The sequence below is a fragment of the Xenopus tropicalis genome, chromosome 7, assembly GCF_000004195.4.
Source record: "Xenopus tropicalis strain Nigerian chromosome 7, UCB_Xtro_10.0, whole genome shotgun sequence".
Taxonomy (NCBI): domain Eukaryota; kingdom Metazoa; phylum Chordata; class Amphibia; order Anura; family Pipidae; genus Xenopus; species Xenopus tropicalis.
In genome coordinates, this window is record NC_030683.2 from 2,164,160 (window position 1) to 2,187,623 (window position 23,464).

At 44.4% G+C, this 23,464-nt stretch overlaps 1 protein-coding gene and 1 long non-coding RNA gene across 4 annotated transcripts; both read left to right on the forward strand.

Moving 5' to 3' along the window:
• The first annotated feature begins 865 nt into the window (after positions 1-865).
• Positions 866-17,681, forward strand: itprip (inositol 1,4,5-trisphosphate receptor interacting protein). Of its 3 annotated transcripts, none has more exons than XM_031906123.1 (3): positions 866-1,047; positions 1,945-2,118; positions 16,013-17,681. In XM_031906123.1, exon 3 carries the CDS (start codon positions 16,020-16,022, stop codon positions 17,637-17,639), a length of 1,620 nt encoding a protein of 539 aa, XP_031761983.1. In that variant the 5' UTR covers positions 866-1,047; positions 1,945-2,118; positions 16,013-16,019; the 3' UTR covers positions 17,640-17,681. The 3 variants fall into 3 exon arrangements, with proteins under 3 accessions (XP_031761983.1, XP_002942965.1, XP_031761984.1); XM_002942919.5 differs by having other exon boundaries at positions 1,948-2,118; XM_031906124.1 differs by lacking the exons at positions 866-1,047; positions 1,945-2,118 and adding an exon at positions 11,609-11,927.
• A 3,607-nt stretch (positions 17,682-21,288) lies between these two features.
• Positions 21,289-23,236, forward strand: LOC116412302. The gene is made up of 2 exons (XR_004223649.1): positions 21,289-22,289; positions 22,331-23,236. It is a non-coding gene; the product is annotated as an uncharacterized LOC116412302 (long non-coding RNA).
• The last annotated feature ends 228 nt before the right edge of the window (positions 23,237-23,464 follow it).

Genomic DNA, 23,464 nt, shown 5'->3' on the forward strand with positions numbered 1-23,464 from the left:
GAGAGATAGATAGATGATGATAGATAGATATATAGATCGATAAATGATAGATAGATAGATAGATAGATAGATAGATGATAGATAGATATATAGAGAGATATATAGAGAGATAGATAGATGATGATAGATCGATAGACTATAGATAGATGATAGATAGATAGATTATAGATAGATAGATAGATAGATAGATAGATATATAGAGAGATAGATGATAGATAGATATATAGATAGATATATAGATGATGATAGATAGATAGATAGATCGATAGATAATAGATAGATGATAGATAGATTATAGATCGATAGATTATAGATAGATGATAGATAGACAGATAGATAGATAATAGATAGATGATAGATAGATGATAGATAGACAGATAGATAGATAATAGATAGATGATAGATAGATGATAGATGATAGATAGATAATAGATAAATGCTTGTTGGCGCTATATAACTGAAGGGTAGGAATAGGCAGACAGACAGGTACAAACTAATGCAGAATACACATTATATAGATGACTATAGGGCTGCGGGTTGCGGTGTGTAGTTCAGCGGATCCTGCAGTGAGAGGGGCATATTTAGGGCATAGTTAGGGCATATTTAGGGCATAGTTAGGGCATATTTAGGGCATAGTTAGGGCATATTTAGGGCATAGTTAGGGCATAGTTAGCTGGTGCAGAGGTTAAACATACCCGTACAAGGGGCTATTGATTCCTTCCCTGTTACCCCCCCCCCCATCCCTGTACTTCCGGTCCCTGTTTTGCATCTGAAAGAGTCGGAAGAAAAAGTCTGCCTGTCCCTTTAACAATGAGATGAGCCGCCTGTTAACCCTGAAGGGCCCGGAGCCAGTGATTGGGGGGTGCGGGGGCACAAAGCGGGGGATTGTGTGTGAGACTGAGCCAGATGTGAGCGGTAGGGGGCAGCACTCTCACTCCCCCGGGGCTGTCTCTCCGGCAGGATTGGCACAGTCTGTGAGAGACGCGGTTGCACCGACACTGTAACCCCTTGTGTGCCGGGCGGAGAGACGCGCAGGGCAGTGAGTCGGTCAGTAAGTTTGTCGTTCGCAGATTTAAATACAAATTGGGTTTTGTCTGTTCTGGTTTTGCTTGTGGGTTTTAGGGGCAAGGGAAAGTGAGTTGGGGCAATAACAGTCTAAGTGTATGTGTTAGCCACCCCTGCCCCTGCTCCTGCCCCTGCTCCTGCCCCTACCCCTGCTTCTGCCCCTACCCCAGCCACTTCCTCTGCCCCTACCCTTGCCCTTGCTCCTGCCCCTACCCCTGCCCCTTCCCCCCTGCTCCTGCCACTGCCCCTACCCTTGCCCTTGCTCCTGTCCCTACCCCTGCCTCTTCCCCCCTACTCCTGCCCGCCCTACCCCTGCCCTTGCTCCTGCCCCTACCCCTGCCCTTGCTCCTACCCTGCCTTCCCTGCCCCTACCCCTGCCCTTGCTCCTACCCCTGCCTCTTCCCCTGCCCCTACCCCTGCCCTTGCTCCTGTCCCTACCCCTGCCTCTTCCCCCCTACTCCTGCCACTGCCCCTACCCCTGCCCTTGCTCCTGTCCCTACCCCTGCCTCTTCCCCCCTACTCCTGCCACTGTCCCTACCCCTGCCCTTGCTCCTACCCCTGCCTCTTCCCCTGCCCCTAACCCTGCCCTTGCTCCTGTCCCTACCCCTGCCACTTCCCCTACCCCTGCCTCTTCCCCTGCTCCTGCTACTACCCCAGCCCCTACCCCTGCCCTTGCTCCTGTCCCTACCCCAGCCCCTACCCCTGCCCCTTTCCCTACCCCTGCCCCTGCCTATGCTCCTGACCTTGCTTCTTCCTCTGCCCCTGCTTCTTCCCCTACCCCTGCTTCTTCCCCTACCCCTGCTTCTTCCCCTGCCCCTGCTCCTGCCCCTCCTTAACTCCGCGCTGACTGCACAAACGTAACTTTGTGGTTTTCTCTAGCAGTGACACCAGGAAGCGGCTGAGACACAAGTGAGAGGAGCGCAGACAGCAGGGTCGGGTCCTCCGAGCCCCTCCAGCAGCCTGGGGCCCCCCAGCCTATACTCACCATGGACTGAGCTACTTCCCTGGCAGCCACAGCTGCACTTAGTGGGGGGACTCTGTACCCCAGGAAAGGTGAGTGTTGGTAAAACTGGGGATATTAATTGTATACTTGTACTTGCACTACTGTTAGCATTACAATTAGCACTATTGTTAGTACTACTGTTTGCACTACTATTAGCACTACTGTTTGCACTACTGTTAGTACTACTGTTTGCACTACTATTAGCACTACTATTAGCACTAATGTCAGCAACACTGTAACACAGTGAGGAGCGATTGTCTCAGCTTGGTTGAACTTGATGGACTCAGGTCTTTTTTCAACCCTGTGTAACTATGTATCTCTCTGTAACCGATCCCTTCCCATTCACACTCACTTTTCGTGTCAGTCTCTCTCTGTGTGTCACACTCACTTTTCGTGTCAGTCTCTCGCTGTGTGTCACACTCACTTTTCGTGTCAGTCTCTCGCTGTGTGTCACACTCACTTTTCATGTCAGTCTCTCGCTGTGTGTCACACTCACTTTTGCACAGCACTCTCACACTCCTTCATAAGCTCATGCTGCTCTCTCTCTGTTGGGAGACTGTGCGGGACTTCACTCTCTCACTGGGATAGAGTTGCACAATCTTTCTGTAACTCTCTTTTGCAACCCTTATTGTGTCATTTGCACAATGTGTCTCTATTACACGCTCCGTGCTGCTTGTTGTCACGCTCCGTGCTGCTTGTTGTCACGCTCCGTGCTGCTTGCTGTCACCTCTGTTTCGGTAACTGTCTTATGTGCTTACTCTGTCTCTCGCCTGTCCCTTGCACCTCTCTGTCCTTATGACTCTCTCTTGTAGGCTCTGTTACTCCATTGCACACTCTGTCTCTCTCTCATTCGTGCAAGGGATGGGTTAACCATGTGCATGCCAGGTAGGTCTGTAGAACCAGCACTAGATGGATTATGGGTTATGGCAGTGGTTTTTAGACTTTAAATCCCTCTGAGGTCCAACATAGTAGTAGTGCCAGTGCCCCCTGTAATGTACCTGTGTAGCCGTGCCCCTGCAGTTTGCCCCCCTACATTAGGCTCTCTATCCCAGGGCAGTTATAGGCCCATTTCGCCTGCCCCTGTGCTCTGGGGAGCTGCACCAGTTTGACCTGAGCTCCCAGTACATTTAATGGGGAACTGAGTGGGAGTGTGAGTGCGCCATTCAATCCCATCATACCCACTGCTTCATCTCTCCCAAAGGGCCTAGAATTCTCTTATATTGTTCAATCATTCACATCACCCCACTGTGCCAGCTGGGCTTACAATCTATTTTACCTGTCACACACACCAATGAAAATGTTATCAGCAGCCACTGCATGTTTTTTGGACTGTGGTAAGAAACTGGGGTACCTGGAGGCAACTTCATGATCACATGGGGTTGTACAACAAGTACAGCAGGGAGAGGGTTAACAACGCACAAGCCCCTGCCCTTTCACTATGGGAAGTTGACTGATTCAGGAAGGAGGGGACGGCCCTAATTTCCCTCTCACTAAATGTCACTATTTCCCTTACAGCCCCAGTCCTGTGGTTATTCTGCCCAAACTGATTCCCTGTCAGCAGATCCCAACACAGTGATCCTGGTTTTAGCCCAAAGTTCCCCTTGTCCCCTCCTCTCCTGCATGGAAACATGTTATTCATTTACTGCACATGGAAAAGCTTAGAGCCTTCCAACCCCACAAACTGACTAACAGCCCCGTGACTCAACCCTCTGCCCCGTTACTGTGTGTATAGGGTATGGGGGGTTACACTGTGCCTATATATTATACAGTTACTGTGTGTATAGGATATGGGGGTTACACTGTGCCTATATATTATACAGTTACTGTGTGTATAGGATATGGGGGTTACGCCTATATATTATACAGTTACTGTGTGTATAGGATATGGGGGTTACACTGTGCCTATATATTATACAGTTACTGTGTGTATAGGATATGGGGGTTACACTGTGCCTATATATTATACAGTTACTGTGTGTATAGGATATGGGGGGTTACAGTTTACTTGTGTGTATAGGGTATGGGGTTACACTGTGCCTATATATTATACAGTTACTGTGTGTATAGGATATGGGGGTTACACTGTGCCTATATATTATACAGTTACTGTGTGTATAGGATATGGGGGTTACACCTATATATTATACAGTTACTGGTGTATAGGGTATGGGGGGTTACACTGGCCTATATTTATACAGTTACTGTGTGTATAGGGTATGGGGGGTTACACTGTGCCTATATATTTATACAGTTACTGTGTGTATAGGATATGGGGGTTACGCCTATATATTATACAGTTACTGTGTGTATAGGATATGGGGGTTACACTTGTGCCTATATATTATACAGTTACTGTGTGTATAGGATATGGGGGTTACACCTATATATTATACAGTTACTGTGTGTATAGGATATGGGGGTTACACTGTGCCTATATATTATACAGTTACTGTGTGTATAGGATATGGGGGTTACACCGTGCCTATATATTATACAGTTACTGTGTGTATAGGATATGGGGGTTACACTGTATATATATACAGTTACTGTGTGTATAGGATATGGGGGTTACACCGTGCCTATATATTATACAGTTACTGTGTGTATAGGATATGGGGGTTACACTGTGCCTATATATTATACAGTTACTGTGTGTATAGGATATGGGGGTTACACTGTGCCTATATATTATACAGTTACTGTGTGTATAGGATATGGGGGTTACACTGCCTATATATTATACAGTTACTGTGTGTATAGGATATGGGGGTTACACTGTGCCTATATATTATACAGTTACTGTGTGTATAGGATATGGGGGTTACACTGTGCCTATATATTATACAGTTACTGTGTGTATAGGATATGGGGTTACACTGTGCCTATATATTATACAGTTACTGTGTGTATAGGATATGGGGGTTACACTGTGCCTATATATTATACAGTTACTGTGTGTATAGGATATGGGGACACTGCCTATATATTATACAGTTACTGTGTGTATAGGATATGGGGTTACACTGTGCCTATATATTATACAGTTACTGTGTGTATAGGATATGGGGGTTACACCGTGCCTATATATTATACAGTTACTGTGTGTATAGGATATGGGGTTACACTGTGCCTATATATTATACAGTTACTGTGTGTATATTATGGGGTTACACCTATATATTATACAGTTACTGTGTGTATAGGATATGGGGTTACACCGTGCCTATATATTATACAGTTACTGTGTGTATAGGATATGGGGTTACACCGTGCCTATATATTATACAGTTACTGTGTGTATAGGATATGGGGGTTACACCGTGCCTATATATTATACAGTTACTGTGTGTATAGGATATGGGGGTTACACCGTGCCTATATATTATACAGTTACTGTGTGTATAGGATATGGGGGTTACACCGTGCCTATATATTATACAGTTACTGTGTGTATAGGATATGGGGTTACACTGTGCCTATATATTATACAGTTACTGTGTGTATAGGGTATGGGGGTACACCTATATATTATACAGTTACTGTGTGTATAGGATATGGGGGTTTCGCGTGCCTATATATTATACAGTTACTGTGTGTATAGGATATGGGGGGTTACACGTGCTATATATTATTACAGTTACTGTGTGTAGATATGGGGGTTCACCGTGCCTATATATTATACAGTTACTGTGTGTATAGGATATGGGGGTTACACCGTGCCTATATTATACATTCTGTGTGTATAGGATATGGGGTTACACGTGCCTATATATTATACAGTTACTGTGTGTATAGGATATGGGGGTTACACCGTGCCTATATATTATACAGTTACTGTGTGTATAGGATATGGGGGGTTACACTGTGCCTATATATTATACAGTTTACTGTGTGTATAGGATTATGGGGGTTACAGGCCTATATATTATACAGTTACTTGTGTATAGGATATGGGGGTTACACTGTGCCTATATATTATACAGTTACTGTGTGTATAGGATATGGGGGTTACACCGGCCTATATATTATACAGTTACTGTGTGTATAGGATATGGGGGTTACACCGTGCCTTATATTATACAGTTACTGTGTGTATAGGATATGGGGGTTACACCGTGCCTATATATTATACAGTTACTGTGTGTATAGGATATGGGGGTTACACCGTGGCCTATATATTATACAGTTACTGTGTGTATAGGATATGGGGGTTACACCGTGCCTATATATTATACAGTTACTGTGTGTATAGGATATGGGGGTTACACCGTGCCTGTATATTATACAGTTACTGTGTGTATAGGATATGGGGTTACACCGTGCCTATATATTATACAGTTACTGTGTGTATAGGATATGGGGTTACACCGTGCCTATATATTATACAGTTACTGTGTGTATAGGATATGGGGGTTACACTGTGCCTATATATTATACAGTTACTGTGTGTATAGGATATGGGGGTTACACTGTGCCTATATATTATACAGTTACTGTGTGTATAGGATATGGGGTTACACGTGCCTATATATTATACAGTTACTGTGTGTATAGGATATGGGGGTTACACTGTGCCTATATATTATACAGTTACTGTGTGTATAGGATATGGGGGTTACACTGTGCCTATATATTATACAGTTACTGTGTGTATAGGATATGGGGTTACACTGGCCTTATATTATACAGTTACTGTTGTATAGGTATGGGGTTCCTATATTATACAGTTACTGTGTGTATAGGATATGGGGGTTACACTGTGCCTATATATTATACAGTTACTGTGTGTATAGGATATGGGGGTTACACTGTGCCTATATATTATACAGTTACTGTGTGTATAGGATATGGGGGTTACACCGGCCTATATATTATACAGTTACTGTGTGTATAGGATATGGGGTTACACTGTGCCTATATATTATACAGTTACTGTGTGTATAGGATATGGGGGTTACACCGTGCCTATATATTATACAGTTACTGTGTGTATAGGATATGGGGGTTACACCGTGCCTATATATTATACAGTTACTGTGTGTATAGGATATGGGGGTTACACTGTGCCTATATATTATACAGTTACTGTTGTGTATAGGATATGGGGGTTACACTGTGCCTATATATTATACAGTTACTGTGTGTATAGGATATGGGGGTTACACTGTGCCTATATATTATACAGTTACTGTGTGTATAGGTATGGGGGTTACACTGTGCCTATATATTATACAGTTACTGTGTGTATAGGATATGGGGGTTACACTGTGCCTATATATTATACAGTTACTGTGTGTATAGGATATGGGGGTTACACTGTGCCTATATATTATACAGTTACTGTGTGTATAGGATATGGGGGTACACTGTGCCTATATATTATACAGTTACTGTGTGTATAGGATATGGGGGTTACCGTGCCTATATTTATACAGTTACTGTGTGTATAGGGATATGGGGGTTACACTGTGCTATATATTATACAGTTACTGTGTGTATAGGGTATGGGGGGTTACACCTATATATTATACAGTTACTGTGTGTATAGGATATGGGGGTTTCACCGTGCCTATATATTATACAGTTACTGTGTGTATAGGATATGGGGGTTACACCGTGCCTATATATTATACAGTTACTGTGTGTATAGGATATGGGGGTTACACCGTGCCTATATATTATACAGTTACTGTGTGTATAGGATATGGGGGTTATACCGGCCTATATATTATACAGTTACTGTGTGTATAGGATATGGGGGTTACACTGTGCCTATATATTATACAGTTACTGTGTGTATAGGATATGGGGGTTACACTGTGCCTATATATTATACAGTTACTGTGTGTATAGGATATGGGGGGTTACACCTATATATTATACAGTTACTGTGTGTATAGGATATGGGGGTTACACTGTGCCTATATATTATACAGTTACTGTGTGTATAGGATATGGGGGTTACACTGTGCCTATATATTATACAGTTACTGTGTGTATAGGATATGGGGGTTACACCGTGCCTATATATTATACAGTTACTGTGTGTATAGGATATGGGGGTTACACTGTGCCTATATATTATACAGTTACTGTGTGTATAGGATATGGGGGGTCACACCTATATATTATACAGTTACTGTGTGTATAGGATATGGGGGTTTCGCCGTGCCTATATATTATACAGTTACTGTGTGTATAGGATATGGGGGTTACACCGTGCCTATATATTATACAGTTACTGTGTGTATAGGATATGGGGGTTACACTGTGCCTATATATTATACAGTTACTGTGTGTATAGGATATGGGGGTTACACTGTGCCTATATATTATACAGTTACTGTGTGTATAGGATATGGGGGTTACACCGTGCCTATATATTATACAGTTACTGTGTGTATAGGATATGGGGGTTACACCGTGCCTATATATTATACAGTTACTGTGTGTATAGGATATGGGGGTTACACCGTGCCTATATATTATACAGTTACTGTGTGTATAGGATATGGGGGTTACACTGTGCCTATATATTATACAGTTACTGTGTGTATAGGATATGGGGGTTACACGTGCCTATATATTATACAGTTACTGTGTGTATAGGATATGGGGGTTACACTGTGCCTATATATTATACAGTTACTGTGTGTATAGGATATGGGGGTTACACTGTGCCTATATATTATACAGTTACTGTGTGTATAGGATATGGGGGTTACACCTATATATTATACAGTTACTGTGTGTATAGGATATGGGGGTTACACTGTGCCTATATATTATACAGTTACTGTGTGTATAGGGTATGGGGGGTTACACCTATATATTATACAGTTACTGTGTGTATAGGGTATGGGGGGTTACACCTATATATTATACAGTTACTGTGTGTATAGGGTATGGGGGGTTACACCTAATATTATACAGTTACTGTGTGTATAGGATATGGGGGTTACACCTATATATTATACAGTTACTGTGTGTATAGGATATGGGGGTTACACTGTGCCTATATATTATACAGTTTACTGTGTGTATAGGATATGGGGGGTTACACTGTTGCCTATATATTATACAGTTACTGTGTGTATAGGATATGGGGGTTACACTGTGCCTATATATTATACAGTTACTGTAGTAGTATAGGATAGTTGGGGGGTTACACTGTGCCTATATATTATACAGTTACTGTGTGTATAGGATATGGGGGTTACACTGTTGCCTATATATTATACAGTTACTGTGTGTATAGGATATGGGGTTACACTGTGCCTATATATTATACAGTTACTGTGTGTATATGATATGGGGGTTACACTGTGGCCTATTATATTACAGTTACTGTGTGTATAGGATATGGGGGTTACACTGTGCCTATATATTATACAGTTACTGGTGTAATATGATATGGGGGTTAACTGTGCCTATATATTATACAGTTACGTGTGTATAGGATATGGGGTTACACCGTGCCTATATATTTATACAGTTACTGTGTGTATAGGATATGGGGGTTACACTGTGCCTATATATTATACAGTTTACTGTGTGTATAGGATATGGGGGTTACACTGTGCCTATATATTATACAGTTACTGTGTGTATAGGATATGGGGGTTACACCTATATATTATACAGTTACTGTGTGTATAGGATATGGGGTTACGCCTATATATTATACAGTTACTGTGTGTATAGGATATGGGGGTTACACCTATATATATACATTACTGTGTGATAGGATATGGGGTTACGCCTATATATTACAGTTACTGTGTGTATAGGATATGGGGTTACGCCTATATATTATACAGTTACTGTGTGTATAGGATATGGGGTTACGCCTATATATTATACAGTTACTGTGTGTATAGGATATGGGGGTTACACTGTGCCTATATATTATACAGTTACTGTGTGTATAGGATATGGGGGTTACACCTATATATTATACAGTTACTGTGTGTATAGGATATGGGGGTTACGCCTATATATTATACAGTTACTGTGTGTATAGGATATGGGGGTTACACTGTGCCTATATATTATACAGTTACTGTGTGTATAGGATATGGGGGTTACACTGTGCCTATATATTATACAGTTACTGTGTGTATAGGATATGGGGGTTACACTGTGCCTATATATTATACAGTTACTGTGTGTATAGGATATGGGGGTTACGCCTATATATTATACAGTTACTGTGTGTATAGGATATGGGGGTTACGCCTATATATTATACAGTTACTGTGTGTATAGGATATGGGGGTTACAGGATATGGGGGTTACAGGGGAGCCAGACTACGGCAGAGGAGGGAAGGGGTCAGGGCAGTCAGTGCAGACTGAGTATGGAAGGAGCTAAATAAAGGTTCACTGGGGGTGGGTGGCTGCTATTTTGGGGATAAAAGGAGGGGGAAGTCTTTGTGGATTGGGCTCATTGTGTTTCTGCAAATTCTTGGGTGCAGGCGGCTGAGAGGGCGGAGGGGACGGGGGAGGAGCCACAGAAGCTTTAGGATTTAGAGACAAGGGAACTAATACAGTAGTTTGGCACACAGAAGGGGCAGTATTTTTATGTATTTGCTGAAATAGGGTGCTATACTATGTGGCCCAGCTCTGAATAAACCCCCAGCCTTCCTGTTACCATGATCTGTCTTCCCTAGTAACAAGCCAAGTTGGCAACCTAGTTACTGAGCAGGCAAAATGGGGACTTTGGGTGCCTAATCCTGGTCGCCAAGTGGCTGGATTTTGTGCCAATGTGACTTGTAGGGTGTGTGAAAAAAGTCTATATTTTGTGCACCAGTCTGAACAGGAGCTTGTGCCCTTCACAAATCATTGGGTGCATTAATATAATAATAATAATGTATGGGGGGGGCAAGCACCCAGCCTAATGGGAACAGTGCTTCAGGCACAAAAAGATGAGCCAAGTTGTCGGCCTTAGTGCACCCAAAGGTGCTGCTGGCGGGCCCTACACCCAGGTACGGCTTTGTTTCAGAAGGCGGTTGGAGCGGCTCTTTTCGTTGCCCAGTGGCCACAGTGAGTGGCCCATTGTTTATATGGTGCCAACATATTAGAGATCTCACATCAGCACTGACCCAGTGAAGCTTACAATCTAATTTCCTTACCACACAACCAGCTATTTACCAGCACACACCGGGCTGACATACAAACTCTGTGTAGGTAGTATGTAGGTCAGAACTGAAGCCAGGACCCCAGCGCTGTGAGGCAGCCGTGCTGACCCAGTGCCACTGTAATATTATTAGATACTGGCAGGAATTACCCAGTGGCACCCATGGGCACAGACTCCAGTCCTCACATGATGCATTAGTGATTTCTGTATCAGGGCTGCTCTCCACAGCAGTGCAGGAAAGCAAGAAGGTGCCCCCCTTTACTGTATCTCACACAGGGGGGCCTGAGTGGCTGTTAGTGGGGGGACCTGGAGAATATACAGAGTCCAGTGATATCAGCAGGGAACTATTCTCAGTATTTTCCCAGCGCCAGGAATGCAGGGAATGCTCAGGGGAGACGGATTAGGAAACTGGTGGAAGGGGCACAGGGGCCAGTTGGGTCCCAGACCATAGGTTTGTAGGGAATTATACGCCCAGCGGGGGCTGTCGGGCCCCTATAATCCCCAGAGGGGGTGCCCTGAGCCTGCCAGCCTGGGTGCAGCCTCTTGGGAGATAATAATAGGGTGGCAGCAGGTAGGATTTAGTTTGGCAGCTCCGTGTATTCCTGGCCCTTCAGCCACAATGAGCACATGGTGCAGTTTGGGTGGAGGCAGCGCTACACCCTGATAATTACAGCCCTGGGACCAACGTGCTGACAGGATTCCCTGCAGAGAGAAGCAAAGGAGGTAAGAGCACATTCTGCCCATAGGAAATACTCAGGGCTCCCCGGCTGCACTTAGTATTATTCCCCCAGTACAGAAGTCTTGTGCTCAGTGTGGGGGAATGCTGAAATGTTATTGCCATGTAAAGGCAAGCAAGCATTGATTGGGATCTGCTGAGGGGGCGTTTGAACTCAACAAAGGGAGCAGTATGGCAGCACCGACTATCTCTAGTTGCTCCCGTATGTAGTTCAGTCTTATGTGTTTTCTCTGCTTTTAACCTACTCTCCTGCAGGGGTTGATAGGCTCAGAACTGTAGCAACCAGGGTGCAGTTTGAATTCCAGGCTAGGGTAAGGGCTATAGGTTTAGTAACTGGTTGTACTGGCACTCACCATCTTGCTCTACTGTCTTTATTAATGTCTTTTGTACTTGTCATCTTAATTGTCACCATCCTTCCCAATTGCCTTCACCTTGCCCTACTGTCTCTAACTTGCCTTACTGTCTCTGTCTTGCTCTGTTGCCTTCACCTTGCCCTACTGTCTCCATCTTGTCCTACTGTCTCCATCTTGTCCTACTGTCTCCATCTTGCCCTACTGTTTCGATCTTGCTCAACTGTCTCCATCTTGTCCTACTGTCTCCATCTTGTCCTACTGTCTCCATCTTGTCCTACTGTCTCCATCTTGTCCTACTGTCTCCATCTTGCCCTACTGTCTCCATCTTGCTCTACTGTCTCCATCTTGCTCAACTGTCTCCATCTTGTCCTACTGTCTCCATCTTGTCCTACTGTCTCCATCTTGCCCTACTGTCTCCATCTTGTCCTACTGTCTCCATCTTGCCCTACTGTCTCCATCTTGCCCTACATACCCACATCTTGCCCAACTGTCTCCATCTTGTCCTACTGTCTCCATCTTGTCCTACTGTCTCCATCTTGCCCTACTGTCTCCATCTTGTTCTACTGTCTCCATCTTGTCCTACTTTCTCCATCTTGCCCTACTGTCTCCATCTTGCCCTACTGTCTCCATCTTGTACTACTGTCTCCCTCTTGCCCTACTGTCTCCATCTTGCCCTACTGTCTCCATCTTGTCCTACTGTCTCCATCTTGCCCTACTGTCTCCATCTTGCCCTACTGTCTCATCTTGCCCTACTGTTTCCATCTTGCCCTACTGTCTCCATCTTGTCCTACTGTCTTCATCTTGTCCTACTGTCTCCATCTTGCCCTACTGTCTCCATTTTGCTCTACTGTCTCCATCTTGTCCTACTGTCTCCATCTTGTCCTACTGTCTCCATCTTGTCCTACTGTCTCCATGTTGTCCTACTTTCTCCATCTTGCCCTACTGTCTCCATCTTGCCCTACTGTCTCCATCTTGCCCTACTGTCTCCATCTTGTCCTACTGTCTCCATCTTGTCCTACTGTTTCCATCTTGTCCTACGTTCTCCATCTTGCCCTACTGTCTCCATCTTGCCCTACTGTCTCCATCTTGTACTACTGTCTCCCTCTTGCCCTACGGTCTCCATCTTGCTCTACTGTCTCCATCTTGTCCTACTGTCTCCATCTTGCTCTACTGTCTCCATCTTGCCCTACTTTCTCCATCTTGTCCTACTGTCTCCATCTTGCCCTTCTGTCTCCATCTTGCCCTACTGTCTCCATCTTGCCCTACTGTCTCCATCTTGCCTTACTGTTTTCATCTTGCCCTACTGTCTCCATCTTGCCCTACTGTCTCCATCTTGTACTACTGTCTCCATCTTGCCCTACTGTCTCCATCTTGCTCTACTGTCTCCATCTTGCCCTACTGTCCACATCTTGCCCTACTGTCTCCATCTTGCCCTACTGTCTCCCTCTTGCCCTACGGTCTCCATCTTGCTCTACTGTCTCCATCTTGTTCTACTGTCTCCATCTTGCTCTACTGTCTCCATCTTGCCCTACTTTCTCCATCTTGTACTACTGTCTCCATCTTGTCCTACTGTCTCCATCTTGCTCTACTGTCTCCATCTTGCCCTACTGTCTCCATCTTGCCCTACTTTCTCCATCTTGTACTACTGTCTCCATCTTGTCCTACTGTCTCCATCTTGCCCTACTGTCTCCATCTTGCCCTACTGTCTCCATTTTGCCCTACTGTCTCCATCTTGCCCTACTTTCTCCATCTTGCCCTACTGTCTCCTACTGGGTCCTAAATGCATGCAGTCTAGGGCAGCATTGCCTTTACTGTATATAGGCAGCACAGATGGTGTCACTATCTGGTAGGTTAATAACTGAGAGGGAATTAGAAGCTCTAGGCATGATTGATCCAACAAAAGGCAATTAATACTCCATATAAGCCTCCAGTTTGCCTCAGGAGGGCTCTTGTGAAATAACAGAAGGAGGGTTCCATTTATGGAGAGATCTCGGGGCCCCATACTCATTATTATCATTAAGGAACAGGAGAGGAAACGTTACGGCTGACTGACCTCTATGAGAAGCGGAACCACCGTTTCCTGTGAGCACTTTATGCAGTTTAAACAAATTCTGTTTGTTTGTGTCTCATCCAATTATCAATACAAGGGTACTGTAACCAGATTAGGGGCCAGATTAGGGTATATTAATGCCTCACAGCTGGAAGGGTAGTGCTGTGGTGCAGTAGGACAATGCCTGCAGTGAGCGTTCTGTGGAATCTGGGCGCTATACCCGGCTGCTCATTGGCTGCATGGCTCTATAGCCGGCTACAGACTGGCACCTCTATGGCAGCAACGCTTGCCCCGGCTCAGGTATCTCTCTTCCTGGAGGCAGATCAAGAAGATTTTGTTTTGTTTTTGGTAACATTTAGGCAGAGGGCGTAGGTGCAGTGTCTCCATTTCCTGAGCAGCAGAGGAAATAACCCAGGGGATGTGTACATTCAAAATAGCTCAGGGTCAATAAATACCAACGGTTCCTGCAGGTTGCTTCTTAACTCATGATATTTTAGACAATTTTGCAACTGTTTTTATTGTAAGGTCTTGAAAAATATTTTTGTTCTGCTGTTATCTGGTTGCTAGGGTCCCACTTACCTTAACAACTAGACAGTGGTTGAAATGAATTTAGTGGAAGGTATGTGGGTCAGACGTGAGTTACTCTGTAGTGGAATGGCGAGAGACTGAGTACCTGGGACTCTATAGTAACTGTAGTAGCCATATATATATATATATATATATATATATATACCGGTATATATATACAGAATTTTACATTTGGTGCTGAATAAAAAAGCTATTAGTTCATAAAAAAATAGGTGATAAAACCTGCAAAGTGACTAACAATACTGGTGTCAGCGGAACTATATTGGCAGCAACACAGTGTCACTTTGTGACTAGGTGAGGCCACATCAGCATTACAAGCTCTTCATGGATTGATCCCATAACTAATTATATTCAGCAATGGACCCAGCCCTGTCTCATCCAACCAGCCGAGGTGGGGAACTCACTGATTCAGTGGGGATTTATTGCTTTGCTCCACCTCTTCTAAATACACGGTGCAAATTATCTGCGCACCCCCATTATCTGTATTTCTGATTGGCTGTAATGGCACCACTGAACTCAGGGAAAAATAATAGAACATTTTATATGAGGTGGTCCCCATATGTAGTAGTGATGTGCGGGTTGGCCCGATACTGTGGGACCCGTGGGTTAACCTGCGGGTCGGGTGAGTTCAGCCCGACCTCGGCACATCACCTGCGGTCAGGGCCAGAACTAGGGGTAGGCAGAAGACACACCCGGGTCAAGAAAATCTCCCGCACATCACTAATATGTTGGTAGATTGTGCCTTGGCTGATTAGTCAGTTATACCATCTGACACATATAAATATAAATATTGGTCGATTAGACCTGTAACAAGTAGTTGATATGAGATATACGTCATATCTAAGTGGATTGCTTTCCCATAGTCAGTTATACCATGTGACCTGTTTGGGATGGGTAAATGAGGGGCTATGACAAGTAGTTTACATTATTTGCTCCATCTTGGTGGGCCATCTTCAGAAATGGATAGGACTTGAAATTAATTTTCAATATCTTTTTGTCTTAGTAGTTGCAGAGTCTTGTTATTATTTGCAGAAGGTTATATATGATTAGACAGAATCTGAGACTCTTTCTCTTTTTTCAGGATCACCATGCAGTTTGGGATTTTCAAGGTGTGCCTGGTGGTGGTCACAGCCATTGTGAACCACCCTCTTCTCTTTCCAAATGAGAACGCGACTCTTCCTGAGGAGCAGATCATTCAGAAGATGAAGGATCGAGAGGAGAGTCTGAAAGCAGAGCAGATGCATCTGGAGCAGATGTTCTCCAGTGCTGTGACGAAGGAGAAGAGGGAGGAAGAAGAGGCCAGTCAGAGCACGGAAGCTTCAGAAGATGAGCCACCTTGGGATTTCTGGAGTGCCCTGTCAATGGTTATTTTCTTGATGATTGAGATATGGAGGCAGGATTTTCAGGAAGGCAATGCTCAAGCTTCGACTAAGGAAGAAGATGACCTGCCATTCTTAGGGAACAACTGCCAAGGAGTATCGCTTCCGAATAAGGCCGTCCTGGCTATCTTTTATGAGCAGTATATCCGAGTCACAACCCATGACGCTGTCAGGACTCGGGAGTTTGTGGAAGGCTTTGCGGATGATTTACTAGAAGCTTTGAGAAGCGTTTGTAATCGAGATGAAGACATGGAGGTAGAGGACAGCATGTGTATTGGAAGTATGTATGAAAACTGGAGAGTGAAGAAGCCCTTAACTTGTGACTTGATAGTACCATTTGCCCCACCAGAACCGTATCAGTTTAGGTGCCAACCCTGGATCTCCAGTCATTCGATTTCACCAGACAAACAAGGCTGTGGAACAATTCAGGTCATCGGGCCTGATGATGTATCTAGGGCTTGTGTTTGTGACAGGACCAAACTTGGAGAAGATATGCTATGTCTTCTCCACAACCCAACAACAAACAAGACAAAGGTGAGCAGGGACATTGACTTACTGTGCTCTAAAAATACAGACTTCCTGGATACCAACCAGGTCATGAAATGGTTCCAGTCGGCTGTAACAAAAGCCTGGGGTAGGATTTCACACAAGTACGATTTTGACCTGGCGTTCAGTCATTTGGATGCCCCAGGGGCTTTGAGAGTGAAATTCAGATCTGGAAAGATAATCAACTTCAATATCACGCCAGTGGTACAGTTTGAGGATTCTGATTTATATTTAGTTTCCCATTTCCCAAGTAGTCCGAGACCTCATGACTCTAACATCCAGTGGGCTCTCTCCTTCGCAATATATGAGAAAAGGTTCCTCAAGGATATTTCCAAGAAGCTTCCAGTTAACTCCTGTCACCTAAGCTGCCTGCAGATAGTGTCCTTTCTTCATTCCAAACAGTGTCACATCACTGGGTCGAGTGGTCTGACCACCTATCATCTAAAGACCGTGCTGCTTCACCTTTTGCTTTCCAGACAGTTCTCCGACTGGGACGTGGTCATGCTTGAGGAACGCTTGCGAGACGTATTCGTAATGCTGGAAAAGTGTCTTCTGGAAAAGAAGCTCTACCACTTCATGGTTGGAAACCCTAAACTACCACACACTGTAAACATTCCGGAAAACTTCCATTTTGCAGAACCCCTTAACCTTTTCCGCTCATTCGTCCTGGACCGAGACCTCTACCAGAAGACCCTGGTGATGTTTTATGAGATGCTGAAGAACGCCACTGTTTTGATAAATGAGTACAGCTTGCGACTGCCTGCCTCTTCCTTAAACAAGTGATCTCACTCATGGGTGGGAAAATAAATATGCTTTACGTATGAATATGGTTGCATTCAGTGAATGCACAACTGGAGCACTGAAGGACTAACACTTTTGATTATGGCAGTGTGGTATGTAATAAATATCTGTTGGTTCAAAGCCTCACAAGAGTGAAGGGACTTACCTACAGGAGGTGGTATAAGTGATCAAGAAGCAACAACTGCCATAGCCACTGCCTGGAGTAAGGAAGGATAATACATTTTGTGTAATTTTCAAGGGATATCTAATACAGGGGGTCAGTACTACAGCGGTGGGCTACTAAACCGATATCCTGAAAAAGATTAGTCTCAAAAGAAGAGTCACCAAATTCTTTCTGCTTCATATTTATTGATATTGCCGGCAGCTTGTGCCCTTGGTGGCTCTGAACTTGTGTTTTTACAAGGTGGTTGTTCACCTAAAAATTAACATTTAGTATGGAGTATATAGCAGAGTTCTCATATAGTTTCAATTGACATTGTTTCTTCTTGTTTTATTGTTGCAAAATTTGGCTTTATAAAGAGCTGCTGATAAACTGCTTTAAACAGATCCGTCTGTAACGTACTAAACGTTTATGTATAGGTGAACTTCCCCTTTAACTCTAATAGACTGCTTACCCAACAGGGTGTGTTTCTAAGTGCTTAATATAAATATAATAAGAATGATTTCACTTATGCCGGAGGGCTGCTTGGCACAATGTCAGTATATAAAGCAGATTTTTGGTGTGGTAGATTTAAGCCGGGACAGTGTCTGGTTCTCATGAGAATAAAAGTCTAATTGCACCGCTGCTTAAAGCACCCACAGCAGTAGCGCAGTACAGAGACAATCTCATCAGATCTAAAGGTGAGATTGGCCACTGGCTGCCATACACAGGACTTGAGATTAAAATTGGCAGCTTATTGGCCCATCTAAGGGGCCCTTTGGAGCAATTTTCCTTTTTTTTTTTTTCCACTGGCAACAATAGGAGTCACGGGGTGGAAATGCCTACTCATCGCTCCGGCTTTCCATAGTCACGGGGTTTCCTTAAGGCAACTTCGCGTGGTTTCAGAAAGCTTATTGCGGGCGACTAACTTGTTCCGTGGGCCGTCAGCCTAAAAAACTGTGTGTGCCAAGAAGTGTAAATGGCCGGTGGAAAGGCAAACGCGTTGCTTTGAAACTTTGTGCGGCTTTGGAAAAACAAAACGACCCGCGTGCCTTCCCACCGGTGACTCACTTTGTTGCTGTTGGAAAGGCGTTTCGGGTAGATTGGCGGCTGCAATAGAAAAGATTTAACTACAGGCGACTAATCTCCCCGTCGGACATCAGCCTTAGTTACAGTGTCGGACTGGGACCCCGGGGGCCACCAGAAAACCTTACGCCATGGGCCCCACTCTCCAAACTATTTTTCCTCACACCAAGGGGCTGATTTACTAATCCACGAATCCGAATCCCGAATGGGAAAAAATCGGATTGGAAACGAACATTTTGCGACTTTTTCGTATTTTTTTGCTATTTTTCCGTCGCTGTTACGACTTTTCGTAGCCGTTACGACTTGCGCGAATTGTCGCGACTTTTTCGTAGCCGTTACGACTTGCGCGAATTGTCGCAACGTAACGGCTACGAAAAAGTCGCAACAATTCGCACAAGTAGTAACGGCTACAAAAAAGTCGTGACATTTACGAAAAAGTCGCAACAATTTACGTAAAAGTTGCGACAATTTCCGAAAAAGTCGCAAAATACCGATCATTACGGAAAAAACGCATTCGGACGCTTTCGATCCGTTCGTGGATTAGTAAATCAGCCCCCAAGTCTCTTTTATTTACATGCTATTACATAATATAACACAATAACAGCTATCCTTCCATCTATTTCTCCTCTTTGTTCCCATTCAGAACTAGGGAATGGCCATGAAGTAGGCCAAATGGTCAGGAGCAGGAGGGCCCACTGACACCTGGGCCCAACGCGAGTTTTCCTGGTATCCCAGTGGGCCAGTCCGACACTGCTTAGTTATCAGCCAATGGCTGACAGGGGGGCCATTCTGTGCTAAGGTGCGGGGGCCCAAACGCTTTTCTGTTGGTCACACTTTTGTCTTCTTATGCACTGTATGTTAATGCCTTTGTTTTATATCTGACTTTTCCATTTATTGCACCTTTTGTATCTATGTGTATCTATGTGTTTTTATAACGCAAACGCTTGGTTAAAAATGGCATTATTTGCTCGAAGTCGCAATCTTACTATTCAGAATATGGAAAGGGAGAGAGAGGGGTCAGAATGTAAATGGTTTTTCATTTGTTTCTACACAAAAACAAAACAACCCGGGGCCCAGAGTTTAATTTTCATTGCCACAAATTCAATGGTGCGTGTAGGTGCCCACGGGAGAGAAAGGTTTGTTCCCCCACAGAGTGCAAGGTCCCCGAAGTCATTAAATTCTGTCAGAAAGTGCCTTTCTCTCCTCATAACATTGCCGGTCTCCATGGCAACCTGTTACTCTTCCTACAGGGACTCCTCAACCCCCTTCCTGGTCACATGACCCTGTGTGTGAGGGAAAAAGTTAGAAAATGGTTGTAGGTCTGTGTGAGGGAGAGAGGGGTTTGTTTGTGTCTGTGGGTGAGAGTGGGTCTGTGAGTGCGAGTGTGAGTGGGTCTGTGAGTGCGAGTGTGAGTGAGTGTTATTCTGAAGTAAAGGGAACGCCCCAAATCCCACAGAAGGAGGCACTTGGCTGTGTGGCAGTTTGTCTGTGCCAGTCCGGCTTCTAGTCTCTTATGAAAATAACTTTATATTTAGTGTTTATCTCTATAGGGGAGCTGTTACACCTCAAGAGCTTCCACTCTAATCCATGGCTTTATAACGTGTTGCAGAACTACAACACCCACAATGCCTTGGTTCTATATTGGATGAAGCTGGGAGTTGTAGTGCAGCAACATGCAGGGAGCTAAGGTTTAGAAACACAGCCTGGAGCGAGAGGTACAACAGGGAAATATTAGTTCCCTGATGGAGGAATTGAACCCGGGTCCCATGAATAACAGGACTGGGCCTCCATATAGTTTGTATAGCGCCAGGCTTTCTTATTATTAACTCTTTCTGCTGAATCCCCCCCTCCACCCCCTAGTTATTGTATACAGGCCTGGCACAGGGAAACATCATGTCGCCATTGTTCTATTGGTGAATAACTTGAATATTTCCATTGTACCCCGCGAGTTCACTCCCCGCTTCCTACTCTGGGAACCCAAGTCCTATATAATGAGTGAATTTATTCTAAACGTGTCACCGGAACAACTGCGTTATCTTTTAGTCAACTTTAAATATGTTATAGAATGGCCTATTCTAAGCAACGTTTCAATTGGTCTTCATTATTTATTTTTTTATAGTGTATTTGCCTTCTTCTTATAACTCTTTGCAGCTTTCAAATGGGGGTCACTGACCCCGGCAGCCAAACCCTATTGCTCTGTGAGGCTCCAGTTTTATTTTTATTGTTACTTTTTATCATTTGTTTTTCTATTCACATATTTATATACCAGCTTCTCATTCAAAACACTCCCTGGTTGCTAAGATAATTTGGACCCTAGCAACCAGATAACTGCTGAAATTCCAAAATGCAGAGCTGCTGAAAAAAAGTGAAATAACTAAAAAAAACACTCATAATAAAAAATAAAGACCAATTGCAAATTGTCTTAGAATATTACTCTCTACATCATATTAAAAGTTAACTCAAAGGTGAACAACCCCTTTATGCTTTCCCAGCGGGGTAACTATCAGGGGGTGCAACTGCATTGGGGCAGAACTGAACCTGAATCCTTAAAATCATGTGACTTTTTCTCACGTAAACACGGAAACTGAAAATGTTCCACTGCGCACATATATACGGGCCCTGCGGGTTATTATTAGGGTGATTATTCTGAGACCCTGCTTATAGGTTACTGGGTTGATCCAATTGTAGGATTAGGGGTGCTCACCCCTATATATTCCTATATATTTATCTTCCCTATTGATAATATCAGGACCAAGCATCATTTCTACCGGCCAGGTGGCGACTCTACGTAGGGTTAATTTATACCAATTGAATATATATTTATTGTAATGACTTATTATTGCACTAGAGGGCGCTCTCTCCTTATATTGTCATATAATATGTCAAACCGTTGGAAGAGAACTGGGGTTTATAATTATATTTTATCACTATCCCCAATGACATGAGGGCAATAGAAAGCTGAAATGTGCGGTATCGAGGCAAATGCCTTACAGTGTATGTGCAGCTTAGGAGCAATGAGAAGTGTGGGAGATAGGAGAGGGATTTGTATGGATGAGTGTTGATAGGGTCTGAGTTTAAAGATAGGAAGGAATATGTGTGAGGTGTATGGGAGCATCGTAATGGGGGAATGTGGGGGGAATCTGGGGATATAAGGATATAAGGTTGGGGCTGAGATGTATGGAGACCTGGGACATAGGGAGAGGTTGGGGCTGAGATGTATGGAGACCAGAGACATAGGGAGAGGTTGGGGCTGAGATGTATGGAGACCAGGGACATAGGGAGAGGTTGGGGCTGAGATGTATGGAGACCTGGGACATAGGGAGAGGTTAGGGCTGAGATGTATGGAGACCAGAGACATAGGGAGAGGTTGGGGCTGAGATGTATGGAGACCAGGGACATAGGGAGAGGTTAGGGCTGAGATGTATGGAGACCAGAGACATAGGAGGAGGTTGGGGCTGAGATGTATGGAGACCTGGGACATAGGGAGAGGTTGGGGCTGAGATGTATGGAGACCAGAGACATAGGAGGAGGTTGGGGCTGAGATGTATGGAGACCTGGGACATAGGGAGAGGTTGGGGCTGAGATGTATGGAGACCAGAGACATAGGGAGAGGTTTGGGCTGAGATGTATGGAGACCTGGGACATAGGGAGAGGTTGGGGCTGAGATGTATGGAGACCAGAGACATAGGGAGAGGTTGGGGCTGAGATGTATGGAGACCAGAGACATAGGGAGAGGTTGGGGCTGAGATGTATGGAGACCAGAGACATAGAGAGAGGTTGGGGCTGAGATGTATGGAGACCAGAGACATAGGGAGAGGTTGGGGCTGAGATGTATGGAGACCTGGGACATAGGGAGAGGTTGGGGCTGAGATGTATGGAGACCTGGGACATAGGGAGAGGTTGGGGCTGAGATGTATGGAGACCAGGGACATAGGGAGAGGTTGGGGCTGAGATGTATGGAGACCAGGGACATAGGGAGAGGTTGGGGCTGAGATGTATGGAGGAGTAGATGTGTGAGTAGTAAGTTAAGTGGGGAGTAGGGAGCAGGAAAGTGATAACAGGGATGTGAATAAATATTTGCTGATATTTTCCAAACAAAGAAATGAAAGAATGGAGTAAACAAAATTTTTAGGTGCTGAAAATCACAATATAAAGTATTTGGCTTTAATTAACTCCTGTGTTTCCTACTGCCGCCTTGATTCAGCCTGCAGCCCTCCAGCTAATGCATTCTGGGAGTTGTGGGGCTTATGCAGGGGGCAGGCGATAGAGGGGGGGCAGTGGGAATTACACCCAGGTGCCTTTATACGTCATTATTGTCAGAACTTTACTGAGGCAATAAAATGTGTTTATTTAACTCCTTGTCTGACCTGTATCTTTTGTGGTTTAAACAGTATCTGTGCACCCCAGGATTCACCCCACTGTACCCCAACACAAAATCTGATATCCCCCCCCTCCCAGCAGTCGATCAGCAGAACAATGGGAAGGGAGCAAGATAGCAGCTCCCAGTAGGTATCAGAATAGCACTCAATAGTAAGAAATCCAAGTCCGGCTTGGGACTCCTCCAGTTACATGGGAGTAGGAG

Excerpts from the sequence above, each read along its gene's own strand:
- itprip (XM_031906123.1), top strand. The coding sequence starts at position 16,020 with ATGCAGTTTGGGATTTTCAAGGTGTGCCTGGTGGTGGTCACAGCCATT.